Source organism: Hyperoodon ampullatus (genome assembly GCF_949752795.1).
Source record: "Hyperoodon ampullatus genome assembly, chromosome: 11".
NCBI lineage: Eukaryota > Metazoa > Chordata > Mammalia > Artiodactyla > Ziphiidae > Hyperoodon > Hyperoodon ampullatus.
Genome location: NC_136924.1, coordinates 87,376,537 through 87,402,319, shown reverse-complemented (window position 1 = coordinate 87,402,319; position 25,783 = coordinate 87,376,537). Strand labels below are relative to the sequence as shown.

Here is a 25,783-nt window from a genome sequence, read left to right as displayed (position 1 = left end):
TAAAGGATCAGTTTTTTACTTTCCAGTGGACTGAGGCTTTTGAAAAATACAATAAAAGTGAATTACCAGATGGGACTTGCCTGGTGGCGTAGTGGTTAAGACTCCCGTTCCCAATGCAGGGGGCCTGGGTTTGATCCCTGGTCAGGGAACTAGATCCCACATGCATGCTGCAACTAAGGAGCCCGCCTGCCGCAACTAAGGAGCCCGTGAGCGGCAACTAAGGCCTGGCACAACCAAATAAATAAATAAATAACAAATTTAAAAAAAGAGTGAATTACCAGAATTATAAGATAAAAAATAAACTGATGACATAAAAAAAATAAGCCTCCATTTTTTATTATTAGGTTCAGCAGATGTAAAATTACTCTACCATGTTGTTATAAAAGTTTCCTGAAGCTAATTTCAGCACGTATCTAGCTGCAGGCTGGTAACGAACACGGGGTGGATGGGCACTGGTCTGCAGACCACACTGCTTGCATTTCATCCAACCTCTCACCTGATGCCACCTGAAAAAAATTCTATCACCCAGAGGTCCTGCCTTTAGTCAGACACTTCACTGAATGCGATAATGACATTGTGACACTGTGGTTATGTACGACAGTGGCCTTGTTCTGAGGAGATGCATGCAGAGTAATGATGTCTGCAACTAAACCAAGAGGGAGAGGGAGAAAGGGAGAGTGGGGAGGGAGAGGGAGGGGACACAGAGAAAGAAACAGAGACAGAGGGACACAGACTGTGCAAATGTGGCAAAATGTTAGTAATTGATGAATCTAGGCGGGTGTATAGGTGTTTATTATTGAATTCTTTCAAATTTTCAGAAAATTTGCAATTACAAGAAAAAACAACAAAAAACCTCTCCAGTGATGGGAAACACACTTTTCTCCAAAAAGCCAGTTCTAAGATAGCTCGTTTTCATCTTCAAGTATAAATACTGCAGTCGAACCATTCATTTGTGGCTTTGATACCTGCCATTTCCACGTGTCTAAACTCCATTCACCTTTCAGTCTTTTCACATTTTTCTCCATATCATCTATAACATTAGATACCCTTATAACTTTAATCATAGCACACCTTTAAAAATTTTTTTCTAAATATATAGGCACACAGACAGACAGACACACACACACTGTGGTATATAAATATACCTGTCATCTTTTTTTTTTTATTAGTTTCTGCTTTATAACAAAGTGAATCAGTCATACATATACATCTGTTCCCACATCCCTTCCCTCTTGCGTCTCCCTCCCTCCCTTCCTCCCTATCCCACCCCTCCAGGCCGTCACAAAGCACAGAGCTGATCTCCCTGTGCTATGCGGCTGCTTCCCACTATCTATCTACCTTACGTTTGGTAGTGTATATATGTCCATGCCTCTCTCTCGCTTTGTCACAGCTTACCCTTCCCCCTCCCCATATCCTCAAGTCCATTCTCAGGTAGGTCTGTGTCTTTATTCCTGTTTTACCCCTAGGTTCTTCATGACATTTTTTTTTCTTAAATTCCATATATATGTGTTAGCATATGGTATTTGTCTTTCTCTTTCTGAGTTACTTCACTCTGTATGACAGACTCTAGGTCTATCCACCTCATTACAAATAGCTCAGTTTTGCTTCTTTTTATGGCTGAGTAATATTCCATTGTATATATGTGCCACATCTTCTTTATCCATTCATCCGATGATGGACACTTAGGTTGCTTCCATCTCCGGGCTATTGTGAATAGAGCTGCAATGAACATTTTGGTACATGTCTCTTTTTGAATTATGGTTTTCTCAGGGTATATGCCTAGTAGTGGGATTGCTGGGTCATATGGTAGTTCTATTTTTAGTTTTTTAAGGAACCTCCATACTGTTCTCTTTTTTTTAAAAATAAATTTATTTATTTATTCATTTATTTAACTTTTGGCTACATTGGGTCTTCGCTGCTGCACGCGGGTTTTCTCTAGTTGCTGAGAGCGGGGGCTACTCTTCGTTGCGGTGCGCAGGCTTCTCGTTGCGGTGGCTTCTCGTTGCAGAGCACAGGCTCTAGGCGCATGGGCTTCAGTAGTTGTGGCACACAGGCTTCAGTAGTTGTGGCTCGCGTGCTCTAGAGCTCAGGCTCAGTAGTTGTGGCACACGGGCTTAGTTGCTCCGCGGCATGTGGGATCTTCCCGGACCAGGGCTCAAACCCGTGTCCCCTGCATTGGCAGGCGGATTCTTAACCACTGCGCCACCAGGGAAGCCCCTACCTGTCATCTTTCAAAGTCAATCTTTTTATTCAAGATTTTCTGTAATCTCATCTTGAACTCTTTTTCAGCTTTTTAGCTTCATTTTCTCATGGTTAATTAACAGTCACAAATTAAATTTTTATGCTTTTCCAGTGTTATTGCTTCTCAGTCCTAGAATTCCCCCTCACACAGAATTCTAGTCTATTCACTCTTCAAGATCCAGCTCAAATGACTTAAACTTAAATGTAGTATATCTTACATACACAACAGTTCAAATCCTACATTCTTCGTTAAGTTTTCCTTAAGTAACTCAGCGAAAATCTCTAGGGCTTCATACAGTGCTTGGCACATACACTTAATATACACTTTTCAGCTGCACTCTCTCATAGTTCTTTTTCTTTTTGGCCTCACTTCTCGGCATGTGGGATCTTGGTTCCCAGACCAGGGATCAAACCTGTGCCCCCTGCAGTGGAAGCGTGGAGTCCTAAACAGTGGACTGCCAGGGAAGTCCCTCTAATAGTTCTTAACTGACAACACAGCAAGATAATACCTTCCTAGTCTATCTCAAAGAGTGGCTTTGAGGTCAACATATCTGCGGTTAGCATTTTGCATTGTCTGTGTGTGTGAAGGTATCTGTAAGCCATAATGCCCCATACTATTATTTCTTATTTTTATTTTTGCTTTCCCTTGAGGCAGCATATGGAACATATAACAGCTGTCCAAAGGCCTAAGGCAATAGACATAATACTGGGGTATTCATGGTGTATGAAGACTTTCTAAGATGTGTAGGAGCGCCGAGCCTGTTTTAAGGCAGTCCGTTCTCTGATTCTCACTTCCCTTTTACCTAAAAGGATCTGCCTGAAAATGTGCCCCGGGCTCAGAGGGTAATGTGGGCTCCTTTGCAGCTTCCCTTATCCCAATTGCCCCTCCCCTACTTTACAAAAGAAAGGCATAATTCTGCCCCACCTCACATCTTCCTAAGGTGCTGTACTCCGGGGATGCAAAAACCTCCAGGACACCGAAAAAGGAACAATTGACTGGTGAATGAGAATGAGTAACACATCCTTTTACAAGTCAGGTGGTTTTCAATTACTTGCTTTCAACAAAGTTGAAAGAGAATCTAGTCTGTGTTGTCAGCAGATAGACCATTAAAAGTATTTTTTTCTTGTTAGATCTTTGTGTGACTTTTTGGGGCATATAATTTGGAAACAGTTCGAAGAATTGAGTTGCACTGCTGTAACAAAACTCCATTCATTCTCATGTACTTATTTATGTGAACAAGTTTTCTCAGTGCTTACATCCATGGAATTGAAAGCTTGGAGTAGAATTGAAGTAGCTCGTTCTCATTCTAGAAATACTCATCCACTGATAAATAATCCCGTTTAAAAAAGTATTCAATTCCATCTTTGTGAGGTGCATTGCCAACAAAACTTTACTTTTGTGTTTAATATTTATTTATAAATATTTTGAAATATATTTGTTTTGAGCAGTTGAAATAAGACTTGAGTGTTATGATCACAGGAGATTTAAAAACAACCGTTAAATTTCAATTTCTGTACACATTTTTGTTACAAGGAAATATAAGATGATCAATAAAACAGTTCGAATATAAAATATATTATTAAGATAAAATTCTGGACAGGATGTAAAATGTACATGAGTCCCAGAAGATAAAGGATGGAAATTGCCCAAGCATAAAAGAGATCAGATTCTAAAAAGTGGATATTGGTGGGTGTTAAATCTCTACGGTATTTAGGGTTCATTGGCTACGTTTAAAAAAGTGACAGTTATAAAATATAAGAAGCTGGAAAAAATGTGGATGTCACTTTAAACCGTATAAGGATGTACAAAATCGTTTTAGAGGGCTCAGGAGCTAAAAAGTTTGAAGATCTAGAACACACATGTCTGCTCTGAGACTGTGATTTAACCATTCCTCGGGTTATTCGAACGCAGGTTAGATGATAACCTGTGGCTCTATGTCGCGCGTATGGACTCAGTACCTCGCACTGTATTACTGATTTTTACTCATTTTAATCGCCTCTCCTCGTAGACTGTCAGCTCTCAGAAGCGCAGGGACTTGTTCGATTCTTGGCTCAGCGCCTGTGCGAGGTACTTTGGGGACGCTCCCCAAACACCCCCCGGAATGAATGACTTTATCTTGAGACCTCGGAGGGCTGTTAGAATCGCCGGCTAGCGCTCAGGTTTTCGTTCCGCGTGTCCCGCCCGCAGCGCGAGCAGGGAAGGCGTGGGAAGGCCCCGCGGAAACTCTTAGTCCTCGGCGGGTCGGGGCGGAGGCCAGGCGGGGACCAGCGGGGGCGCGGGCGGGGGCGCGGAATCCGCGGCCGGTGGGGGGAGGCGCCACCGCGTGCCGCCGCGCAGGCGCGCAGCTGTCTCCGCGTGAGTGCGCGCAGTCGCGCGCCTGTCCCCGCGCGGGCTCCGTAGCGCGTGTGCAGGCTGACGCAGCTCGCGGGCCCTCCTCCTGCTCTGCAGCGGCGTCGGAGGAGTTTTGGGCGTTCGGGAGGGGGCACGGGAGCGAGAGTCCAGAGAGGGAGGCGGCGGCGGCGGCGGGGAGGAGGAGGAGGAGGAGCAGGCGCCGCCATGGCCGCCGCTATCACCGACATGGCCGACCTGGAGGAGCTCTCCCGCCTGAGCCCTCTGCCCCCCGGCAGCCCCGGCCCGGCGGCGCGGGGTCGGGCTGAGCCGCCAGAGGAGGAGGAGGAGGAAGAGGAGGAGGAAGAAGAGGCGGAGGCCGAGGCGGTGGCGGCGCTGCTGCTGAACGGCGGCGGCGGCGGTGGGGGCGGTGGAGGCGGCGGCGGAGTGGGGGGCGGCGAGGCGGAGACGATGTCGGAGCCGAGCCCCGAGAGCGCCAGCCAGGCCGGGGAGGATGAGGACGAGGAGGAGGACGAGGAGGAGGAGGACGAGAGCAGCAGCAGCGGCGGGGGCGAGGAGGAGAGCAGCGCCGAGAGCCTGGTGGGCAGCAGCGGCGGGAGCAGCAGCGACGAGACGCGCTCCCTGAGCCCCGGTGCCGCCAGCAGCAGCAGCGGGGATGGGGACGGCAAGGAGGGCCTGGAGGAGCCCAAGGGACCGCGGGGCAGCCAGGGCGGCGGCGGGGGCGGCAGCAGCAGCAGCAGCGTCGTTTCCAGCGGCGGCGATGAGGGCTACGGGACCGGGGGAGGCGGAAGCAGCGCGACCTCCGCGGGCCGGCGAGGCAGCTTGGAGATGTCGTCGGATGGGGAACCCCTGAGCCGCATGGACTCCGAGGACAGGTCAGTGCACTGAAGCGTTTCCCCTTCCCTTCCTCCTCTTGCGCTCCTAGGCCACTCTGAGGGGCCCGAGGGGACTTTTTGCTGAGATCCCCCTGCTCCCCGAATCCTCGGCCCCTCCCCCCGGCTCTCAACTAGGAAACCTCTGCCGGCCGCCGCGCCCCTCTCGCTGCGGATAGCGGCTTCCAACTCTCAAACCCTTTTCCCCCCAACTCTCCTTTCCCCGCCCTCTTTCCCCTCGGCTCTGCACTCCGTACGGACCGAAGGACGGCTCCAACTCGGAAACAATCCCCAAAGTAGGCCCAGATCCTGTGGCGGAGCCGAAGAGGGCCTTGATGTACGCACCTCGGTACACAAGGTTAGCTTCATCCAGCCGTGTTCGCGAATACTTGTCAGAACCGTAATTGACAAGTGTTTTCCAACATGGCTGGTCTCGCCTGGATGTAACAGAACTTCCTTGTTCAGGGAGGAGACCCCCAACCATCACTTTCCTTTACTTAGGAAAGTGAAGACTATTCTTTTATATTTAATCAGCGCTTCCAGAATTCCTCATGTGTGGTCATTAACGTGGTCTCCAAAGTGATTTTAGTAACTTCTATTTCGTTGGTGATCAAATTGGGGAGAAAGTTTTAAAAACGTATAAATCGTAGTGTAAAAGAATAATGAATTGGTGTCCTTTAAAATAACTTTGCGGAATCGAAGAGAGTTGGAATTATAACAAAATGCAGTCTTAAGGTACAGCATGTTAGTATGCGTTTTAAAATCTTTATACAGTAATGCTTCAACGTGAGAGTCATGATTTTAGAGGATAATATTTAAAGTCATGTTTTGGCGAGATCTCTGAAGGGATTAGTAGCATTTTTCTAAAGCTTCTTAGAAAGAATGTGGAGACTGACAAAAATGCGCTTCATTTTTTCGGGACATTAAGAAGTTTATTGTTATGGTATGTTTCAGTTGTTACTATCATTACTTTTGATCTCTGGAAAACTTCGTATTTTAACTAATTGGTTTTTAATGTACTTTTTTAAACAGAGAGAAGCATGTCATGCATATTATAATGCATCTAAAGTATATTAGTTATTTTGACCATGTGCTAATGTTTCGATGAGCAGTAGAATTTTTAACAATCTTTATTGACTTGCATTTAAAAGTTATTCTAAAGTTCTAGGAATTCTATTGTTAACATAAAAATGAACACAATGGCTTATATTTAGTGTTATAAGGAATTCACAGTTCTAAATATTTTGAAAATATAGCATCAAATTCTGTTTGACATTTACTCTAATGTCTAGTTAAGGAAACATCTTGAGTGGGGTAAAGTAGAGAGTGCAAACCTTGGAAAAATTGTCCTGAACTATACAGGCATGGCAGGAATGAGAATGTCTTCAAGAAAATTAAAAATTGATGTGAACTGCACAATGAAGCGTGTGCCATTTATCATTTTACTGTATACTCCTTCTTTGGTACCAGTAGATATTTGAAAGTTGACATTAATTTATACAGTCAGCATCTACCACAGTTGTTCCATGTACCTAGTATACACATACACCCATAAAACACACTTGCCTAGCACTGCACGATTTAAATGCCTTAATCATTTCATTTCCACAACTCTGGCACAAGGTAGGTATTATTTTGACTTCCATTTAACAGATGAAGAAGCAAGTTGAGTGTCTTACTCAAAACAGTAAGTATAGAATGGAAGTGGTGGAGCTGAACAAAGGTTCTCTGCTATTTCCACTTCACAAGAGTTAGAATAATTCACTTTAAATAGCTACAAGCAGGATGTGCCAGGTATTTGGTTTTTTTTTTTTTTTTTAGTTAATATCTGTTTACTAGTCCTTTTAGGAGATAGTAATTGGCCAAGCAGTATTTCAGGAAGTGGAGTTTTGACTTCATTTTTATTAGATATTCACTTGAATATGCAATTTTTACATCATACTTCAGAGTAAGGAGTAAGATATTGGTGCCAAATAAGGTTAAAACCTGATAACCAAATGTACTTGCTTTTCTTGATGCTTAAACATTAGAGACTACAAAACCCTGTAATCATTTTACCATTACAGGGTAATAAATTTATCACTTGTATGAAAAAACCTTATGTGACTAGTGAAACTGGTTGTGGTCTTGATAATCTTAATTTTGAAACTCCCCCTTTTTTGCCTTTGAGTTTTTTTTTTTAAGAGTTATTTTAAATTTGCAGAGGATTCATAATTCTTATAAACTGTCCTGAAGATTACATCAATTTACGGATTTTATAGATTGATTTCACGGTCGGAAGTCTTTATATTTGTAACTGATGGGAGGATATCGTGGTTTTAAAGTGCTTTTTAGAAACATGAGGCATCCTATTGCACGGATTTTATTATCATTAGAATTTACTCTTTCTGTTAGAATGCCAATTGAGTTTTTCTTTCACTTTGAAATTAGTTTATACTTTTGAGTTTATCTAACATACTTTATAAGTTGTTGAAATTATCTTAAATATTTTTAACTGTAAGTGCTCCGTTTTAAGAAGGAACTAACTTTAAAGATTTGGATATTAAAGCTTGTGATCCAAGGAGTCATTCTACAAAACGTATTTGAAGTGTTGTGAAAGTGATTAATTTATAAAATGATTAAATCACACTTGGTACCAAAAACATTGTTTTTCCCAGGAGAAAGTTATTCAGAACCAGCCTAAGTGTATTGGTGTGTTTATTGTGGTAAAGTTAGAAAACCTTAAAGTTAATATGTAGTTTACTTTTAGTTTGGTTATAAAGATAATGGGATTTTCTTTGAGGGGAATATTTAGCTGCGTGAGGCCACTAAAAACTAGCTTTTATTTTATTCTACTTTGAATCTAAGCTTAAGTACCTTTTAAAAAGTTACCACCTTTTAAGTTAATTTCAGAGGCTAAGTTGACTTTTAAATAGAATTTTAGAATGCCTCTGAAATATTTTTAGTGTAGAAATTAGTTCTACCTGTTGAATCAGATTATACATGAAAATACTCTTCAGTTGCTTCTCTGTATAAGCGAATTGATAACAACAGCCTCTGTTTTGTGGTTATTTGTCTCTATTACGGTCCCCCCCTCCCATCTAGAATATAAGATACGACTTATTTTGAAAAAGCCACCTTTATCAGACTTTCTGGATAAATCCAGGTGTCAGGTGAAGAGTGCATGCATAAGGTTGGGGTGATAGGGAAGGGCATTTAGTATGAAACTTAATGATCAGCAAAGACTACAGGCCCTTACTGTTTTGTGGATTAAAATTTGGATTACCAACCTAATGGGTTGCAAACTTTGAGGTATAATTAAGATTGTTTTGACACTGGGAAAACAGGGTTATGTTGCGCACTTTCCCAGTGATATGATCAGGAAAACCTTTTTTCTAGTATGGAGGCTAAACTTTTAAATCAGATTAATATTAGAAGGCTGCATGTTGAGGTTATCATCAAGACCTATTAAGGCTCTGTATGGTTGAGGCAATAAAATACTTTTATAAGAGGTAAGATTTTGCTCATACTTCATGATGGAACTGCTTTTCACCATTCACTTTTCAACTCTGAAGCAGCTGTTCATAGTCTCTCCAGAATCCTTGTTTTAATCTACCTTTTAATTTTGACTAAATTTAGGGAAGAGCTTCTAACAGGTCTCAGTTGTCATTGATTACGGATTGTAATTCTCAGTTAAGGAAGATATGGCTCTGTGCTAAAAAGTAAACGACAATAAAACTACAGCTTTCAGGATTGAACTTATATGGAGAGATTCTAAGGGGTCATTTTACTTTTAAGAAACGTTGAGACTATTGCATTGGGTCAGTTAGGAAATCTTGTGTGCAAGCTCGTTTGTTACCAAGCATAGGTATTTACTGTGTGCAGGAAGGACTCTACTGGATATTGTGGGATACAGGAAGACAAAATGCTTCCCAGTTCATCCATATTGCTCTGAAACTTTTAATTCCAGAGTGTGGTTTTGCCATAATTCCTAGCACAAAACTTTATTGACTCTAAACAAAGTTAGAGATGTCACACCTTGCCTGTTGTATTAGCTATTTATTGCTGTGTAACAGATATCCCCCAAATTTCGCAACTTAAAACAAACATTTGGTATCACATGTGGTTTCTGAAAGTCAAGAATGGAGAGGCTTAGCTCGGTGGTTCTGGCTGAGTCTGCTGTTGCAGCGAAAGTGTTGGCCAGCACTGCAGTCATCTGAAGGCTGGACTGGGGCTGGAAATCGGCTCACTTAATGTAGCTTTTTGGCAGGAGGCCTCAGTTACTCACCAGGTCAGTATCTCCATAAGGCTGTTTTTGTGTTCTTAGGACATAGCAACTAGTTTCCCCCAGAGCAAGTCATCTGAGAGAAAGAGAGCCAAGGGTTTTATGACCTAAATATACCTGCTCACATATTCTTCATACATCTTCACTTAGCAGGTACATTTTTCCTATTTTTCTTTTTATTCATACTGTGATACATCATAATTGCTTCAGATTTTTGTTGACTGAGACAACCTTTCAAAACCCATCAAAGGGCTTCCCTGGTGGCACAGTGGTTGAGAATCCGCCTGCCGATGCAGGGGACACGGGTTCGTGCCCCGGTCTGGGAAGATCCCACATGCCGCAGAGCGGCTAGGCCCGTGAGCCATGGCTGCTGAGCCTGTGCGTCTGGAGCCTGTGCTCCGCAACGGGAGAGGCCACAACAGTGAGAGGCCCGCGTACCGCAAAAAAAAAAAAAAAACCCATCAAAATGCCACAACAAATTCTTTCCTGGTCTTACTAAACTTGATTTTAATTTTTTTCTTTTTAATTACTGTGTTTGTATTTCTTCTTTATTTTTTCATCTCAATTTCTGGCTTTGTTATGTAGGGATGTAGAATATTGCAGTATAAAGAGCCTGTAATCAAGAGTCAAAGGACACAATTCAGATTTTAGCATTGCTACTTATATTATGATTTTAAGTAATATCTTTGACCCTTAGTTCCTCAACTGCAAGACGACAGGGTTAGGTTTAACCATGAAGGTGTTCTAAGGTCCATGTGAACTTCTGTTAAGGAGCCCTATGGACCGTTTGGAAGAATCCATGTTGTTCAAAGCACTTGAATGCTTGCTTCATCCTTTTTGTTGTAGCATGGTAGTTTTGAGAGCAGGGACAGTTTAGCTCATTTAGATCTTTGTAGTATCTAGCACAGTACCTGCATATGGTGAGTACTCTATTAGAATTAAATTGAAATACCTACAGTAGAATTTGTATAAAGAAGACTGTAAAGTGAGGGCCAGGAATTGGTGCCTTTGACTGGATCATTGTATTTAGTATAGTGAGTTTAAGGCCAGCTTTTCTCTGGGGGTGTACTCTAGTAAGGCCTTTGGGGGTCGTATGCAAAATTTTATGTGGGCGTTTCTCTGAGAAGATGTCAGCAGTTTTTCTCAGAGTCTTAAAAGGGTTTGGTCTAAGTTAAGAACTACCAATTTAGAGGCGATCCAGAGGTGCATAATAAATACTTTTTAAATGATCAGACAACTTTGAAATTGTAAATTTCTGTAAAAAGCTTATTTTAAAAGAAGTATAAGGATGGAAAATCTGAAGTGGATAGTCACCCGAGGGCTCTTTTTTTTAAAAACCATTGTTTAGAAGCATTTATTGTAGAAAAATGCCCAACATTTTATCAAAGGTACATGGAAAATTTGAAGTTAAGGAGAGAAGCATAGGGAGAGAAGTTGTTAAGAGTACAAGGTGAGTCAGAATGTTTGGATTTGAATTGTGGCTCTCACTGAAGCTGGGTGACCATGGGACAGTCATTTAAGTTATTTAATGTCTTTCTACTACTTCAGGTTTCTTATCTGCAGAAGGGGGACAGTAATAGTTCCTATCCTATAAGATAGCTATGGGGATTACACGTACAGTATTTGGCATACAATTTACTAAGCATGTATTATGTGATAGGTATTTATTCTACAGATGTACATAGAACCCCCATTATGTGCCAGGTACTATTTTAGGTGTTGGGTACACAGCAGTGACTAAAACAAAGCACCTGACCTCATGGGTGGGGGAGACAGACTGTGCACAAGAGCTGATAATAGTAAAGCTAGCATTGGTCTTTGGTTGAAGCAGTTTAAGATCTGAAATGCCAAAAGTACTCTACCAGCTGTTAAATGTGTGGCAAGTATCTGTAAATGAGTGCTGCAGAAACTTGCAAAAGGATACGCTATACCAAAATATTTCATTACAAAATCTACATTTTAATCCTTTAATATATATGGTTGACCTAAAAGGCCTCTTAATACCTTTTATTTTTAATAGTTTTTAATATGTAAGTAATGCTGCTGATCTATTACTAAAAGGTTTTGGGATATGTTTTCAAGTAATGGTAATGGATCTGCAGTTATCTAACCGCATATTGAGTTCATTTTTATGACTGGTAGTATACATTTGTGAAAGTAACAGTGATATTGACCTTAGAACTAAATGGACAATTTGGGGCATGGATAGGAGATCAGGTAGATGTTTAGATATTTAAAAAATCATTTTTGGTCTTCCCTGGTTACACATTGGTTAAGAATCCGCCTGCCAATGCAGGGGACACGGGTTCGATTCCTGGTCTGGGAAGATCCCACATGCCGCGGGGCAGCTAAGCCCGTGCGCCACAACTACTGAGCCTGTGCTCTAGAGCCTGCGAGCCACAACTACTGAGACTGCGTGCCACAGCCTTGAATCCCGCGTGCCTAGAGCCCACGCTCCACGACAAGAGAGGCCACCGTGATGAAAAGCTCGCACACCGCAACGAAGAGTAGCCCCCGCTTGCCACAACTAGAGAAAACCCGTGCGCAGCACCGAAGACCCAATGCAGCCAAAAATAAATAAATTTATTTTTTTTAAAAGTCATTTTTGAGCATTTACTGATGGTTAGCATTTAACCCTGTTTAGTGATAAGAAAAATGTGCATCCCCAGATAGTTTTTAAAGAGAAGACTAAAAAGATGATTCCATTGTTTTCTAGTTTTCCTGTAAATTGTTTGTGACACAGTACGTTAAAATTAAAACTGTGGAGTGTTATAGTCGATGACTAAAGATTTGATGGGAGAGGGACTGGATTTTAGGGTTAGTTGAGTGATGAAAAGAAATTTCCAGGAAGCCTAAATGAAACATAGGAAGGAAAGAGCCTAGCATATTCAGAAAACTTTCTGCCTAGATTAGAGGATCCACATTGGAACTGGGAAATAAAAATTAATGACTAAAGTGTGACCTTCCATGCCAACACAACTGTGCCCATCTTTCTCTCTATAAGCTTGTGAATTGGATTCTTTGCCTCTCCCCAACTTCTGTCTTTGTAACTCCTAGTCATGATCAGGTCTTTCCTTGAACATTTTCTCAGGCAAACTATCCCTGATTCTTTGTTGGACACATTGCTAGCCCTTCAAGTTCTGCATTGCCTTTATCACAGTTTGAGTAATTATTTACTGTTCATCTCTCTTCCTAGAATATGAGCTCCTTGAGAATAGGAACTACGTCTGTTTTGAACATTGCACTATCTGCAGTACCTGGCACAGTGCTTGACAATCATTTTAGTTATTTTAAAATATATTTTGAATGAATGATGAAACTTGTGTTACCGGAAAGTTAATCACACGTGGCAAACGTAGAGAAGGAAAGCTTGGGAGCTGGGAGACCGTTTAGGAGGTGGTAGGAGTAGTACAGGTGCGAAATAAAGAGACTCAAGCTGGGGTAGGAGTTGGGGAAGAAGTCATATGAGCTTGAGAAACTGAATTAAAGGAAAGAAAAGCTAATTTCCTGAGTCTTCCCTGGTTGCGCATTGGTTAAGAATCCGCCTGCCAATGCTAGGGGACACGGGTTCGATTCCTGGTCTGGGAAGATCCCACATAAGAGAAATAGTGTTACTATTTCTGAGTAAAAAGTTTTTTTCTTGAAAATTTAACTGGAACAATACTTTACCGTATTTTTCTAGACACATCTGTCACTAAAAGAGCTAAAGGAACATTGGGTAGTGAAAAGGCGTGAACCTCTAAGTCAGAAAGACTTGGCGTTATAATTTAACTTATCAGAAGTTGTTTCCTTACCTTTAAATAAAAGTATCTGTCTGTCTGTCTATTTATGGCTGCATTGGGTCTTTGTTGCTGCACGGGGGCTTTCTTGAATTGCGTCGAGCGGGGGCTGCTCTTTGTTGCGACGTGCAGGCTTCTCATTGTGGTGGCTTCTCTTGTGGAGCACGGGCTCTAGGCGCACGGGCTTCAATAGTTGTGGCACGTGGGCTCTAGAGCGCAGGCTCAGTAGTTGTGGCATACGGGCTTAGTTGCTCCATGGCATGTGGGATCTTCCCGGACCAGGACTCGAACCCTTGTCCCCTGCATTGGCAGGCAGATTCTTACCCACTGTGCCACCAGGGAAGCCCTAGAAGAAGTATCTTAGTGTTATGGTTAAATGAGACGGAATATGTAATGGGCCTAGGGCTGTAATTAATTCAGTGTCATTTATTTTCCCCTTTCTCATGTGTAAAATGTGGAAAGAATACTTTATTGAGAATAATCAGTATTGTAGTACTGGCATTACTAGAGACTGCCTGCAGGATATTTGGCAAATCGTTTCATTTCTCTGAACTGTAGATTGACTCTTTTTCTTGAAAGTGAAGGTTTTGGACTAAACAGTATAAAGAAATTTGGAGCTCAGATGTGATAAATCTGGTGTAGATTTGGCAAGTGCTCTAATGGGAGTCAGAAGATAAATATATGTATCATATTGTGAATCACATTCTTTTCCGTTAGCCAGCTTCTGTTTTTGTAACTCCTAGTCATGATCAGGTCTTACCTTGAACATTTTCTCAGGCAGACTGTCCCCAATTCTTTGTTAGGCTCATTGCCGCACTCAGGTTCTGCATTGGCCCTATCACAATTTGCGTAAGTGTTTACTGTTCATCTCTCTTGCTGGAATGTATGCTCCCTGAGAATAGAAACCTATTCTGTATATATGCTGTGTGTGTGTGTGTGTGTATGTGTGTGTGTGTGTGTGTGTGTGTGTTTCCTATCCTTTAGACAAACCAAGAATATTGCAGGTGTGTCTTTGCTCCATCCAGGATCTCAAAGATACTTTAGGTTCTTCTGAGTTCAAAAATCACCATAATTCTAATTCATATTTATGGTGTTGCATTGAAATATCCATTTGTGTTTGTGTTTGTCTTCTCCAGGCTATAACATTTTTAAGATTAAAATCAGGTCCTATTTATCTTTATACTTCCAGCACTTACCTGTAGTGCATTCACCTGTTACACTGTATATTCAGTAACTCTGTAATTGGTTGAATTCAGCTGAATGTGGATGTACCTGATACCTATTTCTTCTTTCTCACTGTTATTAGTGTGGCTGCATGAAACAAGGAGTTGAACCATTCTATGCCTTATTGCTTCCCCCAGTTCTTTTAAGCAGCGTATGTGAAAGCAGTATTCGAAAAAAGTTGTGATTATTTGAATACTTTAATAAAAGCAGGATTCCCCAACTTATATTTTGTTTCTCAAGAAAAAAATATATTTACACACTGTTTTAGAAGAAAACCCACTATTGATTGTCTAGTTTGCTTAAGAATCTGAGACTTGAGCTTATTGAAAGGATTCAGTGAAGTTCATCCACAGAACCAGCGGGGCGAGGAAGCACGCACAGACTATCTCATCTACAGTCACACAGCTCCTGGAGAATGTTGGCAGTCCTGGCTCTAGACGTGGTCTTAGCTACTATACTTACACTGCCTGTAGGACTGTTGTAACAACCTTGACCAGGGAAGTTTAATGAAAATATCAGTAGTCTACATTAGCGGCTGTTTTACTTTTCATTCTGTCTCTTTAGCAAAGAATAACTTACACGTGCTTGAGTTCATTGACATTTCTGGGCTTTATTCTCATTTGTAATTATATAGTTAGACTTCGTAACCTGGATTCCTCTTAAGACTATGAAATACAGAAGTTAATTTTTTAAAGTATTATAGTTATTCAGTCTTTAGGGGAATAGAGAGAGTCTTTATTGACATTTTATTTCTTTAATTTTAACACTTTTCAAAGCCCTTGACTTGTTTTCTGGTTTTCATTTATATTTTGAGTTTCTAGAAAGATAAAGTGTTATCAATTAGAGAAAACACAGATTTCAGAAGGGTATTAGTATTTCTTAGTAAATACACTTACTAGTTCATTTCTAAATTATAAAATTTTTGTTATTACAAAATTATGAATATATAAATACTTGTTAAAGTACTGAGGATGGGATTAATGAGCAATAGCCTTTCTAGTGATTTACATTCCTGTTGGCAGTCATTTGAACATGTCTTCTGAGGTGTTGAACTCTACTGTAGTTATTCTTGTCAGATATGGGTACACTGAAATGATCTGATAAAATCCTTTTTATGATTTAACACTAACTTAAAAAAACACGAAATGAATATGTGATTGCTTCTGTATAAAATATGGGTATTGTTTTTCATAGCAGATTTTTTAATATACCATCGTTGTGTATAGACATTTTTCTGGAAACCTTTTTAAGACGGTAAAAGATGACTCCTTATAGTGTAGTTTTATTGAAGTAGAATGTTTCTAGTATTACAATCTTTTTGAAGATAATTGCTTGCTGATCTCTTAAGCTGGATGAAAAATATGGGTGGAGTAATCTTAAAGGGCATAGACTAGAGATGAGAAACAAATTGAAAATGATGTGCGCAGTGCATAGTGGTGATAGAAGAATGCAACGTACTTGTTTTCCATGAACTGTATTTCATCATTGTTGCATAAAGTCCCTTTTGGCCAATTTGGTGAATACTGCTGGGTCTTGGGGAAAAATCTTTTGTCTTTATTCAGAGAAGTAATTGTAGGGATAGAGAGTAGTCTTTTTCTTGATTAGAAAAATCCATTTAGCTTTTTAAATTACAGTGATAATAGCTTATAATTACAGTAACAATAGTAATAATAATATCTTGGTGTTGGCTAATGATTTTTAGTGGCCTCCAATTAATTTTAATGATTATCTCAGTGTGACAAAGCCATATATTTTACTTGCCTTAAAAAAGCCTACTTAAATTTGTCACTGAAAACTATGTGAGCGTTTACTGTGTGCAAGGCACTAGCTAGGTTTAAGAGTTTACTCTGAGTAAGAGGTTTATAGGTGACTCATAGTACGGATCAACCAGATCATAAAGAAGCAGAATTCCTTCCACCTTAGGTGGGTAGGAAAGACCTTAGGGAAGTTTGACCTGAGCGTATATATAGCACATACAATAAACTCGGCACTTATCTTTCCTTTTTTTCCCCTAATTGTTTCTGAGTTTAAAGCTCTGAAAGCCTATAGCACCACAGCAGTTTGAAAGACCAAACCAGGCAGCCTTACAGAAATCGGATGTGGTCTAAATTCCTTAATCCCAGTTAAGACCAATCTCATAACTTACTCTTTGTTTTTGATAAATAAAAACTAAAGTGTCCCCTCGTTGTTCCTGGAGTATTTTGGAGTTGGATTTTACGCTGACATTGTTTGGCTCATAATCTGGTTCAGTGGCCTAAGTTCTAAATTTGGAACAAGTTCTACCTGAGAATAGTGTTGCTTTGTATGACTGACCTTGAATTAATTTTTTTCATGGAGCTAATTGACTTGTAGAAATCAAATTTAATAGTTTATCTTGTAAAACCATCTGACTCATCTGTTGTTCAAATGAGTCAAATTACATGTAATGCTAAATATCTTTTGTGTGTGTGTGTGTGCTGTAGATGTACAAAAGCAAGGAACAGCTTCTTGTGTGTGCACACCAGATGAAACTGTCACGTTATCTTGGTATGTAATATAGGCGGCATTTCAGTATTTCTTTTTTTTTTTCTTTTTAAATATTTATTTATTTATTTATTTGGTTGCACTGGGTCTTAGTTGTGGCAGGTGGGCTCCTTAGTTGCGTCTCATGGGCTCCTTTGTTGTGGCATGCGAACTCTTAGTTGCAGCATGCATGTGGGATCTAGTTCCCTGACCAGGGATCAAACCCAGGCCCTCTACATTAGGGGCGTGGAGTCTTATCCACTGTGCCACCTGGGAAGTCCCTCAGTATTTCTTAAATCAGTAATTTACTCATTTTTCTTTTGTATAAATGTGGCAAATAGATTGTTTGGCATTAATGTTTTGTACTTGTGTGACGGGGCAAGTCACATAATTTTTGTGTTTTTGTCCCTTTTATCTGCTCAGTCTCTTTTATCCGTAAGATGAGGCTACTAATACTTGAGTATTAGTAAATAATGAGTAATTACCTCATTTGGTTGCTGTAAGCGTTACATCAAGCATTGTTCCGGTTACTATGACTGCATGGCAATCAACTCCCAACATTTAGTAGTTTAAAACATTATTTTGCTTACAAATCTACAGTCCGAGCAGGGCTTGGCAGCTTGTAGCAGTATAAAGTCTGGGGACTGCAGTCACCAGGAAGCTCGCTTGCTCATGAAGCTGTCACGTGTGTGGTGCCTGGGCTGAGAAGACTCAAACAGCTGGGAGCTAGAACAGCTGGGGCTCCTGGCATCTCTCTCTAGTTCTGTGAACTTTCTTCACAGGATCTTTTTAGCATAGTGGCTTCAGGGGAGCCAGATTTCTTTATAGGGTGAGTAAGTAGTTCAGGGCTCCCAAGCTGTGTGTCCCAAGAGAGCCAGGTCGAGCTGTATTGCCTTTGATGACCCAGCTGTGGAAGTTCTGGCAGTGTCACTTCTGCAAGAGTTTTAGGACTGCTCAGATTCAAGGGGAGGTAGTATAGATCCCTCACTTCTTGATGCCAAGCTGTAAGAAGAGGATGCGGGAAGGTGTGTGTATGGAGGTGGCTGTCTTTGGAAAATACAGTCTGACACAAGCGCAAAGAACAATGCAGGGCATATAGCAAACAGTACTGGTTAGCTGTTGTGATAAAGAATGGGAAGTCAGATTTAAAAATAGCATCTTACTTTTGTGATACAAATTTTGATATAGTAAGTTACATAATCCCTTTTTTCCTTAGGATAAAGTCATAAGATGTAACAGGCAGGCAGTTCATAGTTTTCTTGAAGTATCTGTTTCTTTTAACGGGTTCAGTTTTAGCTTTTAATTCCTTTGTCAATGCCTAGAATAAGGAGCAGGTCACAAAATCATGGTCTCTTCCAACAAAAGGAGCCGAGGACTGGTATGGATAATTGAAGTAGAGAGTTCACTCAAAGTTGTATCATATCAGGCATACAATTTCAGATTTCTCAAAAATATAGGATTGTCACTGGTTGACCAGCAACTGGCACAATTTGACATCAGTAAGGGCTTAACATCTCCTCCACAAAGTGCCTTAGTCTGCCTATGATAGAATATGGTCTTTGTGTATTTTTTTTTTTTTTTTTTTTTGAGGTACGCGGGCCTCTCACTGTTGCGGCCTCTCCCGTTGCAGAGCACAGGCTCCGGATGTGCAGGCTCAGCGGCCATGGCTCACGGGCCCAGCCACTCCGCTGCATGTGGGATCGCCCCGGACCGGGGCACGAACCTGTGTCCCCTGCATCGGCAGGCAGACTCTTAACCACTGTGCCACCAGGGAAGCCCTGGTCTTTGTTTTAATTAATTGAATTAATTAGATTCAGTTTTTTTAATTAAAAAATATAGGATTGTCTTACATGTTTTGTACTGTTCTGGATTTTAATAATTTTGATTACAGGTATGGGAGAGACACAGAGTAATCTTTCTAGTATTGAGTGGCAATTTTATTATAGATGAAAGGAACATCACCTTTTAACCAAATAATCGCTTACCTTGTTATATGATTAGATAAGGAATCCCCTGTGTGTGGTTATGCTTACCTACAATTTGATAAGTACTTTGAAAACTATATAGTATGCTTATTTGTATCCAAAGTTTATTACCAGTTACAAAATTAAGCTAAGTTGGGCTTCCCTGGTGGCACAGTGGTTGAGAGTCCACCTGCCGATGCAGGGGACACGGGTTCGTGCCCCGGTCTGCGGGGATCCCACGTGCCGCGGAGCGGCTGGGCCCGTGAGCCGTGGCCGCTGGGCTTGCGCGTCCGGAGCCTGTGCTCCGCAACGGGAGAGGCCACAGCAGTGAGAGGCCCGCGTACCGCAAAAAAAAAAAAAAAAAAAAGTTACTGAAGGGCTTTCCTGGTGGCGCAGTGGATAAGAATCTGCCTGCCACTGCACGGGACACAGGTTCAAGCCCTGGTCCGGGAAGATCCCACATGCCGTGGAGCAACTAAGCCCGTGCGCCACAACTACTGAGCCTGTGCTCTAGAGCCCGTGCGCCACAACTGCTGAAGCCCGCACGCCTAGAACCCGTGCTCCACAACAAGAGAAGCCACCGCAAGGCGAAGCCTGTGCACTGCAATGAAGAGCAGCCCCCACTCACTGCAACTAGAGAAAGCCCACGCGCAGCAACAAAGGCCCAATGCAGCCAAAAATAAATAAAATAATAAATTTATTTAGAAAAAAAAGTTACTGAAGAAACCATAAAGCTTGTTTATGGACGTTACATTTATCACTGTTACAGGATCAAAATTCAAAACTGAGAACATTAAAAACATTTATTTAATCTAAAAATAAACCAATTATATGTAACAGGAAGTTTTTTTTTCTTTTCTTTTTTTTTTGGCTGCGTTGTGTCTTTGTTGCATGCTCACTTTCTAGTTGCGGCGAGCGGGGACTACTCTTCGTTGTGATGCGCGGGCTTTAGTAGTTATGGTGTGCGGGCTCAACAGTTGTGGCTCGCGAGCTTTAGAACTCAGGCTCAGTAGTTTTGGAGCATGGGCTTAGTTGCTCCATGGCATGTGGGATCTTCCAGGACTAGGGATTGAACCCATGTCCCCTGCATTGGCAGGCGGATTCTTAACCACTGTGCCACCAGGGAAGCCCCAGGAAGTTTTTTTAAATGCAAAATAACTTTCAGTTAAGAAAAATAGAAGAGTGACATTGTTTTATATTTAATGTTTGGCTGAACAACTAGTTTCTCATATCTGCTTCTGCATTCAGCCTGGTGCAATGAATTGATTTGGTTGAGCCATATGAAGAAAATTTGGGCTCATGCAGATATTTAGTTGGAAAAGGAAGGAGTATTTTATGTTTTTTTTTGTTTGTTTTGTTTTTGGTTTTGTTTTTGTTTTTTTTGCGGTACGCGGGCCTCTCCCGTTGCGGAGCACAGGCTCTGGACGCGCAGGCTCAGCGGCCATGGCTCACGGGCCTAGCCGTTCTGCGGCATGTGGGATCTTCCCAGACCGGGGCACGAACCCGTGTCCCCTGCATCGGCAGGCGGACTCTCAACCACTGCGCCACCAGGGAAGCCCAGGAAGGAGTATTTTAATATACTTTTTAATAGAATTGTGTGGCTGTTTGATAATATACCAAAACTTGACAAGTGATAGTTTTTTTTTTTTTTTTTTTTTTGCTACGCGGGCCTCTCACTGTTGTGGCCTCTCCCGTTGCGGAGCACAGGCTCCAGACGCGCAGGCTCAGCGGCCATGGCTCACGGGCCCAGCCGCTCCGCGGCATGTGGGATCTTCCCGGACCAGGGCACGAACCCGTGTCCCCTGCATCGGCAGGCGGACTCTCAACCACTGCGCCACCGGGGAAGCCCGACAAGTGATAGTTTTTTTAAGATCATTTGCAGTGTAGAATCTGAAGCCATGTCAGCGAACGTTTCTTACTGTTACATCAAGACCATGGTCTCTTCCTTCTCTATCGTAACATAGCATCCGTGTTTTGCTTCTTCTGCTCCTGTGTCTTGTCATTTAGCAAGCTGATCTTGTCAGTGTTGATAGCCCTATTGACAGTGGTCACGTCCACCAAACGTATGTTTTGCTTGGAAGTAATTTGAGTTATCAGAGAGAGGCTTTTCTTGTATGTATGCGTGAACTGGCCCTTGAATTCTCAAGGGAAACCATTTTCATAAAATCCATGTAGTTAGTTACTCTAGACGTTAGAGTCTGGTCTGCCAGATAGTTTCTTTTTTTTTTTTTTTTTTGCGGTACGCGGGCCTCTCACTGTTGTGGCCTCTCCCGTTGCGGAGCACAGGCTCTGGACGCGCAGGCTCAGTGGCCATGGCTCACAGGCCCAGCCGCTCCGCGGCATGTGGGATCTTTCCAGACCGGGGCACGAACCTGTGTCCCCTGCATCAGCAGGCGGACTCTCAACCACTGCGCCACCAGGGAAGCCCCTGCCGGATAGTTTCTTAACAAGGCCCATGGAAAAGAGGAAAAAGGGAATGTTGTTATGTTAAAAATGTCTTACATCCTTCCCTAAATATTGCGTAGGAATCTCTAACAATGTGTGTGTGGTTTTTTGTTTTTTTTTTTAAACTTACAGATTTTCTGTCATCGTGTGTGTGTGTGTGTGTGTATGTGTACGCGCACATACGTGGTTGCTTTAGCTTACTATTCTACAATATGAGACAATTCTTTAGATAGTCCAGTCAGTTGCAGTTGGGTAATAATAATGAAAGAGATCTTTTAGAGTCTTGCTACTTAAAATGTTGTAGCAGCATCATCAACAAGTAGGCTCTTGCTAAAAATACAGTATGTCAAGTCTTACCCCAAAAGCACCGGATCAGAATCTGCAATTAATAAGATCACAGATGTTCATATACATATTAGTTTGAACAGCACTGCTTTAAATTATTGAAACTATCTGAATAGAGTGAGTGCTTTTTCTGGCTTAGGTTTTCTTAAAAATACCAGGCTGCTTTTGTTCACATTTGACAGAATCAGTAAGTTCATTGGGAAGGAGAACTAACTGAATGAACTATCTTAATATATGCTTGAACCTAGACCCAAGGTCAGGTGGAATGTCACCTTTTAGTTCTGAGCATCTTGTTATCCTACTATTATAGGAAGAAGGACTTCCTATGAAATCTATATCTATCTCAGGGTCCTGTCAAAATCAGAAATTGCTTGTAACTCGTCTCCTGTGCTCTCCTGCATCAGGACTGTTGCCTTTATCAGTCTTAAGACCAGAGAGAACCACTGATTCCGGCATGGATCTGGGGCTGAAAGGTAGCCTGGTGGTTTAGGATTAGACACGTTCTAGAAGTTGGAGGAGTCAAGAAGGGATCATGAGGCAGGACTCCAGTTTGCCCTGCTGGGCTCTGGGAGGCTCTCTGGGGATGCTGCCCAATTGTGGACTGTCTCTTGAGTCTTCCAGGGTAGGGGTACCTGCCCTTTACCTCCTCTGCCATTGCATTTGCAGCTTGTTGCCAATGGTAGACAAAGTTCATGTCCTCTAACACCTGCATTATGTTCTCCTTTTATGAGGATGCATATCCACATGAAGTACTGTTTTTCAAGTGAATAATACTGCACGTAGAGAATATTGCACTTAAAATTGTTAATATTTTGTTTGCCTTTGGGGTTAATCAGTATGGTTTACGAAAGTATGAACTTTACAGTTAAAATGTTTTAGAATATATGAAGCAAGTGATAAGGAAAATAGGTAACCATTTGGCAGATAAGGGCCTCATGAGACTTGAAATTTCTAGTGCTGAAGTAAAAACTTGTATTTCAGTATATACCGTACTTACAGTTTATTCTTGCAGAAACAAACAGTATATAAGCAGATTTTCAGATATTCAAGAATTGATTCAAATTGGAGAGTTTTCTTGAGACTACAGAGTTTTAGAATGAAGTTTTGAAGTTGCAATTTAGAATCTATGTATTGACTGGTAGATAGTTACCCAGATGGACTTAAATACGTGAATATCCTTCAAAGGGAAATCTGAGACATTTTTCACATCTGAAGCATCCTACAAAAACATTTTCGTTATCTTTGTAAAATGGGTGCATTTGATGTTAGACACAAGTCATTATTAAGCTTATTTTAAAAGTTCAGTTTAATTCTTGGGTGTGAACAAATAAGGTTGTAGTGATTACAGGTGAATGTTCTTATTTTTAGAAGGCATGTGCTGAAATAATTGTGGTTGAAGTATTATGTTTGCAACCTGCAGATGATTGAGAAAAACAAATTATAGCAATATAGCAAACAGGGCAGGGACTTCCCTGGTGGTCCATTGGTTAACACTCTGCACTTCCAATGCAGGGGGTGAGGGTTCGATCCCTGGTTGGGGAGCTAAGATCCCGCATGCCACGCAGCATGGCCAAAAAACCCCCCAAAAACGGAAAAACAAAAAATAGGACAAAGTGTTAATTGTTGAGTTCAGATTTAATTATTTTTATTAAGATATAGTTGATGGTACAATATTATATACATTTTCAGGTGTACAGCGTAGTGATTGAGAACTTTTAAAGGTTATATTCCATTTACTAGTTATTATAAAATATTGGCAGTATTCCCTGTGTTGTACAGTATATCCTTGTTTATCCTAGCTTATTTCTGTTATATATAGTAGTTGGCACCTCTTAACCCCCTGCCCTTGTCTTTGCTCCTCTCCACTTCCTGCCTCCCTACTGGTAACCAGTAGCTTGTTGTCTCTATCTGAGTTCAGGTTTAGATATATTTTTCTGTGTTTTTGAAATTTTTTATAATAAAAGCTTGGGAGTAGGGAAGCATACCCCTTAAAAGTTAATATCAATTTTATAATTTATTGGTACTTAAATTACAAGCAGTTATATAGCTTTTAATGGATTTAGTCTGAAGCATTCTTACTGTTGGTCCTTCTGTGATTGATGCCATGTCCATGTAATTTCTCTATGGAGAAGATACTGAAAAAAGAGAATTAGAAAGTGAATTGCTTTTAAGATGAAGGCAAAGTGTATTACATTTTATTATGATGTGAAATTTTGAACATTCAAAATTACTCAATTACTTTTATTTATTACTTTTATTACTAATATAATAATTTTTTAGTAAATAAAAGAACTACTAACATGTAATACTTTGTTTAGTAAATTAAAAGTTAAAGGGATTGATTGGCATTTTCAGTCTTTTTGGTGCGTAGGAGTTAAAAAAAAAAAAGTGAGGGCCAGGAAAGTACTTCTTATTTAGACTTTGGTAAAATCAGAGAAACTTTTATTGCACTCAGATTTCTCTCTTCTGCCTATTATTAAGAAGGGAAAATACAGCAAAATTTCCCAACTTCTTTGAGATGGAAAGAGGTAGGATGTGATAGCAGTTGTATTCTCAGATTAGTGAATGGAAGAAAAGATTTCAGATCAACAAGTGATTTGCCAAACTGTAAAGATAATCTTTTGATTCTGAATTATTTGCAGTTGGAATCTATACTTTATTACTTTATCATGCCTCTTAGAACTGTGGAAGGGATGAAATGTGATGAGCTCTGTGTGTGTGGTTTGGTTTGGTTTATTTTCAGTAGGGTATGGTGTTGGGGACTTCATGTCTGCCAAAAGTTGCTCAAATTATCCCGTATCTGGTTTTGAGGAACTAGCTTTTCTTGCCTTGATTTGCACTTTATTGCAAGTAATATTTATTTGAAATTTAGTTTCAGAGAATAATTATTTGAAACTAAATAATTTTAAAGCAGTGTTGTTTTCCTTGCCTTGATTTGCACTTTATTGCAAATAATATTTATTTGAAATTTAGTTTCAGAGAATAATTATTTGAAACTAAATAATTTTAAAGCAGTGTTGTTTTCTAATGGAAAATATGGTTAGTATGCTTTATGGGGCAGAATGTCAAGTGGTAATCTTAATTATTTATAAGATCATATTCATGTTAGTGAATTTCTAGGAATAACACAGCCTTTTTTCTTCTTTTGTAGCATAAGCAGTACTATAATGGATGTAGACAGCACAATTTCCAGTGGGCGTTCAACTCCAGCAATGATGAATGGACAAGGAAGCACTACTTCTTCAAGCAAAAATATTGCCTATAATTGTTGTTGGGACCAGTGCCAGGCTTCCTTCAACTCTAGTCCAGATCTGGCAGATCACATCCGTTCCATACATGTAGATGGTCAGCGAGGAGGGGTTGGTTTTGTCATTTCTTTTTTTCACTCCCTGTTTTCATTAGTTTTATTAATTTATAATTGCTAGTTAGGCTTTTTTTTTTTTTCAAAGTAATTTGGGATTGCTTTTACACAGGGTTTATTTTTTTCAAATGTTTTTTTCCCCCTTTTATTTACTTCCCACATATTTGATGGAATCAAATTAAATAGAACATATTATGTGTTGGATTTTAATTTGCTCTTAGGTATATTACTTTGAAGAAATTAGACTTTCTGCAATACAGTGGGAGTATTGTAAATGAATACTCTGTATTTTAAGCTTCTGTTGTTTTGAGTTGAGGAGATTTAGGAATTGGCACTGTTTGGGACTTCTGTTGTTAGAGTGGTCTTAAGTTATCCCTGATGCTGAAATTAACTAGAGAAACTATTGGTACCAGGATTAGTATAAACAGCCCTGTTA

General features: G+C 40.7%; 1 protein-coding gene across 2 annotated transcripts in view; it reads left to right on the top strand.

Moving 5' to 3' along the window:
- Window positions 1-4,798: 4,798 nt before the first annotated feature.
- AEBP2 (AE binding protein 2) overlaps window positions 4,799-25,783 on the top strand; it is a gene marked incomplete at both ends in the record, with an annotated part of 54,517 nt that continues 33,532 nt past the window's right edge. For both annotated transcript variants that reach the window (XM_079714635.1, XM_079714634.1), the window contains 2 exons: window positions 4,799-5,466; window positions 25,138-25,345. In XM_079714635.1, the coding sequence (XP_079570761.1) occupies window positions 4,799-5,466; window positions 25,138-25,345 (876 nt within the window). The remainder of the gene's footprint in view (window positions 5,467-25,137; window positions 25,346-25,783) is intronic.